Source organism: Montipora foliosa, chromosome 6 (assembly GCF_036669935.1).
Source record: "Montipora foliosa isolate CH-2021 chromosome 6, ASM3666993v2, whole genome shotgun sequence".
NCBI lineage: Eukaryota > Metazoa > Cnidaria > Anthozoa > Scleractinia > Acroporidae > Montipora > Montipora foliosa.
Window position 1 is genome coordinate 59,661,360 of NC_090874.1, and position 7,500 is coordinate 59,668,859.

Genomic DNA, 7,500 nt, shown 5'->3' on the forward strand with positions numbered 1-7,500 from the left:
GCTCGTTATGCTTCACTAAACAAGTTTGGTTGCCTAGCACGTGACAATTTTTACTCAATACGTGACTAATTCTCTCACGCAAAGTACAAACTTACATAAACTTTATTCAAGTGTCTATAACTATTTAGCTCTTAGCTAAGAGCTAATTGAAATAAACTTTTAAAAAACGCTTTAAACCTTTCTTTTTTACCATTCTTTCAAACGATAGCTGCCGCGAACCAAACGAACGATAGAAAGGTTAAAGCGATACAAACGATAGAAACGAAATTAAAAGTGCGATGTTTCGGATCAAAATGTAACACGTCCAACGAAAAATTTTCGGATTCCACCAACTTTGTCTTTGTGCTGTCCGCTAACAAAGCAAAATCAACACAAGGAAAGTATCAAAATAAACAGCAGACATAATAGACAAGCTTTTATTTTCGGTATTATTCCAGATAAATACTTTGTAACAAAGAAATAACAGATAAACTTCGGGTATTGTCGGTAAGCGTTTGTCAACCAATACCGTGCGCAAGGCCAAATTTATACGTAAGTCGTCTTTTGTCCTTGTTTTGCTCACTTTTTGTATACAATCAAATATATTTTTGCACCATTGAAAAAGAAATCTTATTGATCACTGCAATAATTTAACTGTTTTTTTTTTTATATCTCTAGCGCAAAAACCTCGTTTTAGGAAAAGACTAACTGCTTGACGAAGTTACAATCCCATCTTCATCTTGCAGTGAATATTACCGGTTTTTGTGAACGCGTTCAAAGGAACGCGTTCTTTTTCTTGTAAATGCGTTACATGGAACGCGTCCAATGGAACACAAGAGAACAGAGCTGGAACGGATTCGGAACGGGTATAGAACGGATATAGAACGGATAAGAGAACGGAAATTGAACGAATATGTAACGCGTTCCGTTCAGCGTTCCCTGTACATGTTAGGTTAATTCTGAGCGGTACTGTATGGGAGGTCAAGACAATTTCCCTTTCTTTAATTGCTTTAGCAAACTGAATCAGAATGGCTTAATTGTAAATGTTATAATGCTATTCACAATCTTGTAAAGATCGACAAGTAATTGCCAAGTGCCAGCTTGTCACTGCTTTTAAAAGCTTATTGGTATAAGTTCAGTCTTGGTTCATGATTTATCAGTGGTTATATGTATATAAAAGGATTACTGGTAAATGATATTATTATTTTTCTTCCTTTGTCATTGACAGTACGATGGATACACGTCATGTCCTCTTGTCACTGGTTACAGCAAACTCATCCTGGCTGAATTTGACTACAACGGTAACCCCCTGGAGACTTTTCCTTTTGATCAAGGAAAGGTTAGTAGACCAGTGGATTCCTTATCATTGGTGGTGTTTAGATATCAAATTTGGGTTTCCTTTTTCAAGTGAAGAAAAAAATGCAAACAGTGGCACCATCCATGTAATGTAAATGTAAGTGATTAATTAATAAATTATTCTTTCAGTAACAGCCAATTCTCTGTTTGTAAAATCATCCTTATTTTGTGTTGAACTCCCCTCTCTGCTAGGCCTGCCCCCACCCTGGCCTTTGTAGTGGGTGCATAATTTATCAGATAGTACTCTGTAAGAGAATTAAAAACTGCTCTACAATTAACATTGAAAGGTCGCGTTTGAACATTTTTCACTTTACATCAGTCAGTGGCAATATTAAAAGTTGCGAACTATCTGAATTGACTATGTTGTGTTAAACTGCATTAATCAAACAGATCATTAAATGTATTACTCTTATTTCTAGCTACCCGAGTTCCCAAGCTCATCAACTGCTGATTAGTTTAAATGGTCATATATATTATTTTTATTTTTTCAGGAGCGGTATTCAATGTACTACATGAAGAAAGATATTCTCCCTGAAGTCTACTGGAATGGATTAGTCCGGTAAATGTTGGCTTTAGATAACAGCTTTAATTTTCACTCAAATGAAATCACAACAGCAATAATTATTATTACCTTTATGGGCATGAGACAATGCAAGAACAATTTGGACAATAGAAAGGTCCGATTATTTAGACCATTGCAATCAAAGTGGACCAATTTCAGACTCAGGTTGTCCCAAATGATTCAGTCAGAGCAAAGTGAAAGAGACCATTCTTTTTTTTTTTTACTTTCACTCGAAATTAAATTATTTTCCAAAACGTTTTAATGAATGGGAAGTTACCACTAAAACCAAGAACACAGGGAAATTGGAGCAATGCATAGTACTCAAGATTTCACCATAATACTAACTTGAGGGTAAGTTTAGAGGTTACTCTCTTGATTTGCTTTTACTGGTGTTTGGTGATCCATCATCCCTAGGGCATACTAAGCATTAATCCAAAACGACTTTAATTTAACACTAAAAATAATCCAAGGGTAATGGTTACCTTTGAAGTGATGATGATACAGTACAATGCAATACCTTATTGACATTCCCTTCCCATGCCTTTTCAGTGACATTAATACTAGTAATATTACCAAAAAAAGAGTCAAAATTTACAACATAAAACTACTGGTATATATAAGTTAGAACAGTTTAACACAAGAAAATTATATATTTTACTGTGTTCGTAAACAAAGTAGCTGTCCAGACTCTGAATCAGGTATTGGTTATTAGTGTGTAGACTCAAGAATTCTCATTAATTAATTAGTTTGTTAATAATTCACTGCTTTGCCTTTTCTTAGGGGCCTTTGGCCAGGAGTTTCACCGCTTAGGAAGACTCTTCATTTGGGATTGAAGGATTAGATGCCAGATTCCAGTAATGTTGTCACTGGTTCAACCTCAACCATGCATGCATTTCAAAAGGGCCTGGTGCACTTCTCCACTTGCTACTGATGCTGCTCATTACTTAAGTCTAAGCTAGTTTAGCCACTGTTACAGTAGCAGGTCATGTTGAATTTCTGAAGTCAACGGGCAACAGCAACAAAAGCATCGCCACTTCAAAATATTAAAATACATGTACCAGTAACAATAAATATTGGTGCTATCGTAACAGCTTTTTGAATTACTCTCCATTTGGTTTGCACTGTGCTAAGAACAGATTAAGAACAACATATGTCACATTCATGTGTTGACTTTAACCTGAAGCATTGAAGCTGTGGTCATTTTACAATTTGCAGTTACTTAGTTGAATGGTAAGGAAATTATTGAACTGTTAATGCTGCAGAAGGTGCAGAGCTGATTTTTCCGAGTACACGTGCCAATTGCTAGAAAAAAAGAACCCTTCGTTTTTGTGGCCAATAAGCTTAACGTTGAAATGAAACATTTGGAGGGAGAAAGGCTACAGTACATGGACATCATTAAAAAAAATCAATGCAAGTTAACAGGAGAACAAAAATTAATTAATACTGAGAGACAATGGAGAATTTGGTGTCATGTGCTCACATCCTGCAAAGGATGTAAAAATTCAGTCGTTTCACATTATATACATGACCGTATTTTTTACGGAGGACTGTTAAAGTGAAAAGAAAAAGTATCCATGGTGAAGCCACTGTTTTTGCTTGTTACAATAATAGGCACATTCAGATTGCATTGTTCTAGTTGCTGCATGTTGTCATTGTATAAGGTGTCAGTTGTCTTCGTGAGTTATTAAGCAGCCACTTTAACCAAACTTTTTATGTGTAAGTCGCATTAGTGCTTCAGCCATAGAACCTGCCTGTGCTGAACAACTTCTAGAAGCCTTGCCTCATATAAGCTTTTCGAAATAACTTGATATTACCCTCTACTTTTTGTTGTTAGTGATGGTCTGATAACGCTAAAGATTCCTTGCCCGACCCTTTTGTAAAGATGGCCAATTTGGACAGAGTTGCATTGTAGCCTATTCTAGTAGTGTCAATTACATGCATGTAGCAGAATTTAAGTCCTTCCCTTTGTGCTTTCATGCAATAGTTTTTATTGATCCACCAGTGAACGTTTTTCATGCATGCACAAATAAGCACATCTGTAGAAATTATTTAACATGCATTAATTAGCCCACTGACTCCCGGGGGTTTCCCATTGAGGAGTAAAATCGTCTGGCGTTAGACAGAGTAAAATACTAAGTATGACTGGTTCAGGCCGGCTTAATGGGAGTCAAAGGGTTAATTAAACAGCAATACAAATTCACTGAAGGTAAAATTAATGATCTAGCAGTAATACAGAATAAATAGTCAAGAATAATATTGTTGATGCACATAAAAACAGTTGCAGTTTAGCAGTAGTGTTAGATACAAAGCATACAATGTACATATAGATATAAAATTTGCTATAAAAGTGATGTAAAGTGCATGTATCTTTTTCTCAACTTGGTTTGCATTGAGGAGACATGATTGCAGGAACTGTGGCCTTAAATTCAAATGTTGGTCAAAGAAAAATAATATAATTATAAATATAATTTCTGGGAACAGTAGCCATTTTGGTGACTTTTGAAGCGCAATGCATTTGAGAGAAGTCATTGTGATTGTGTGCTATACTGTAAACTGTAGAGATGATGATGATGAACTTTATTAATGATTCGAGAATCTCTAGCGCATAGCACTAATTGGTGACACAAAATACAATAAAAAAAGTTATTTGAAAGGTTGATCAGACTTGTGGATTATACTGTATACATTCTACTGGTGACTCTGTAGTATATACTAAAGCAACTCCAACACCTTCAAATTGGCTAACCTTAGGCCTAAACATCGGTTTTAGACCAAATAAGGCTTAAGTTTAGCATTAGTAATTAGGTTTTGTAGCAAGTGGTGTGTGAAAAGTGACCTGGGCCGGGTTGTTCGAAAGCCGATTAACCTATAAATCCAGGATTAGCGTAAACTTTGTTTCACGTTTTCCACTTTTTGGTGAAAGTTTCTTTTGCTTACTTTTATTTTGTTTAAGATTGACTTCCTAAAGATTGACGAAAAACATACGGGAAAAATTAATAGCTAATCTCTAAAACAATATTTTCAGTTTATTTCAAATCAAAACAATTTCTTCCCAAGTACTTACAGCGGTTACCATCCTCCCCGGGGGGGGGGGGGGGGCCCCCCATATGAAACAGACGGGGATGCTCGTCGGAAATTTTGAATTTAACCCCTAAAGGAGACCAATCTAGGCGTGGCTTAAGCAAATTTTGACCCCTAAAAGAGACCGTTTAAAAACAAAAATACGACACGCAATGAGTTATAATGATAAAAAAGCATAATCATCGAATGCTTTTATCTAAAAAGAAAATTTAAAAGGAAATTTGACTTCTGTTTCTCTTCGCGTAATTCTGTGTTACTTCGCGGAACCCTAAACGAGACCTTGGTGGCATAAAATATTGGCGCTTTGCCCGGAACACCCTAAGCGAGACCAAAATCCAAAATTTACACCCCTAAGCGAGACGACGAGCATCCCCGTCTGTTTCATATGGGAGTTCCCCACCCCCCCGGGCCATCCTCACGCGCCCCTCAACGACTTTTTTTTTTAATTTTTCGAAACTGAATTTGGGTGTCGGACGTCAATCAATCAATTTAGCTTCGAAAAATGAAGACAAAATCGTTGAGGGGCGCGTGTGACTGATAACCGCTGTAAGCTCAGACCGAACGCTTTCGCCTTCACAATAATTCACTGTTCACGATCACAAAATACTTCTTATTTCTTTTTGGTAGTGGATTGGAAATACAGCCCTTGTCAGTTGTCATTGGTTAAATAGAAGAGACTGGTCCTGTCTTAAATAGTGGTGCACCCGGATCTTCGTGGAAGCTATGTAAAAAGAAATTATCTGGCACACCAATTTCACTTCATTAAAGAAGCCGACTCTAAGAAGATTGTTGGATTTGAATGCAATTCTTACAAAACAATGATGTCAACGACATCCCAGTCGTGCTTGCGATTGACTTCATTCTGGTAATTTGACCAAGGTCAGAACTGAGTAATCTAAACAAGATGCATATCTGTGTCCTAAAACATGGACAAAATTTAAACTTTTATTTGCATACATGCTACAATACTCGTCAAAAATCTTGAAACACTTGTGGCTGTTTCCCCTTCCCCAATGTTGATTTGGGTATCACAGTGGTCTCAGTGCTTCAAAAGACCCGTGGCTCAACATTGGGGAGGGAGAAGGCACATTTCAGTTGGGAAAACAGTGTGAAGTAGAAATCTCAGGATTTTTCCAGAAAATTCGAGAGAAACGGTGTCTGTTTCTGCGATTTGTGACGAGTAATTTGCAGCTCCTTCGCGCTGTTACGGTGTTCGACCTGACTAAAAGCCACTGCAAGGCTTTTCGTTTTCCCTTTTCTTTTGCCTGAGGTAGTTAAGGGACCTATCGCAATAACACGGTACAAATTGAGAAAACGATGAAATTGACCTATGCCAATAGAAAAACCAGTGGAACTTAATTTCAGCTGCTGACTCGGAGCGAAACAACCTGAAGAAACTCATTATTCTGACTACACTGACACGAGAGATTCAATATGAAAGTTTATTTAGGATGAGTCAGTCAGTCATCTGATACAATGGATCTAAATAGAGACAAAGAAAGGGTAATAAGGTAATAACGCATACGACAAAAGGGACTAAATACCCAAACTTTGGGAAACTGACAACCTAGAAACCAAACTATCATCGATATAGCCATTTTTAGCAGAAACTGATTTCCATCTACCATGCTTTGGAAAAAGCCTATCCTCAACACCTGCATTAGCAGCAGCAGAAGCACCACCTGCCCTTAAAGAATGCGTGCCAAACGACGTAATGTCAGGAACAATATCCTTGAAACTACTTTTAGAATAATCTCTAATACTGGAGTAACTTATTGGCTTATTGACTGAAACGAGGGTATGACCTAACCTAGTCTTAGGGCCCTAAAAACATAATGATCAGCGTCAACAGGAAAACGCTCAACTTGAGATAAATAACGCTTGAAAATCCTTACAGGACAGGTAGCACTATTTGGACTTTCGGCAATAACAACCTGGTTGCCTTTCCTAAGCTGGTCAGTCTTACTTATATTAAGATTGACAGCAACGTAGCCATCATGGAAAATAACATCACCATACTTTATGTGTAACACTTCTTCTATTCTGAAAAATCCGGCAAATGTCAAAAGAAAAATACAAGCCTTCCTCAGTTCCAGCAAGTTGTCCAAATTAGAGGATTCAACCAGCTTCGTGATCATTTCAGGTGAAATCGGCTCCTTCTTGTTGACCAGGCGACGGTTCCAATTAACCTCTTGGCAGCTCTACTAATAGAATGAACGATGGGACTGACAGTAGGAGAAGGAATGCCAGCCAAATTGTGAGCCCACTGAATTCCGTAAATAGCAGAATCCACCGCGGAATGGGACTGCGTTGTGTCCAACACATGCTGGGGGTGAAGGCCACGTGCTCAGCCTTAGCAGGAAAAACTTGCATTTCGGCCTTTGAGGAAGCAAAACCTCTCCAGCGTAGAAAAGCGCGTCTATATGCATCAGTCGTTCCATTTGCTTTCGACGCGAGAACAGTAGACTTCAACCTGGTAGCCAATTCCTTTAAAGATGGATCGGACAGCTCAGCAAACGAAG

At 37.8% G+C, this 7,500-nt stretch overlaps 2 protein-coding genes across 2 annotated transcripts in view; one reads left to right on the forward strand and one right to left on the reverse strand.

Annotated features, from left to right (window-relative positions):
• The window catches only part of LOC138007977 (sulfide:quinone oxidoreductase, mitochondrial-like), a 14,094-nt gene extending 9,585 nt beyond the window's left edge, over positions 1 to 4,509 (forward strand). Inside the window, exons 7-9 of the mRNA XM_068855129.1 lie at positions 1,208 to 1,318; positions 1,827 to 1,894; positions 2,678 to 4,509. Of these exons, the coding sequence (XP_068711230.1) occupies positions 1,208 to 1,318; positions 1,827 to 1,894; positions 2,678 to 2,738 (240 nt within the window). The 3' untranslated portion in view covers positions 2,739 to 4,509. The remainder of the gene's footprint in view (positions 1 to 1,207; positions 1,319 to 1,826; positions 1,895 to 2,677) is intronic.
• Positions 4,510 to 6,428: 1,919 nt separating this feature from the next.
• The window catches only part of LOC138007983 (GSK3-beta interaction protein-like), a 14,967-nt gene continuing 13,895 nt past the window's right edge, over positions 6,429 to 7,500 (reverse strand). Inside the window, exon 3 of the mRNA XM_068855143.1 lies at positions 6,429 to 7,500. This exon is cut by the window's right edge and continues 24 nt beyond it. Coding sequence (XP_068711244.1) covers positions 7,163 to 7,500 — 338 coding nt within the window. The 3' untranslated portion in view covers positions 6,429 to 7,162.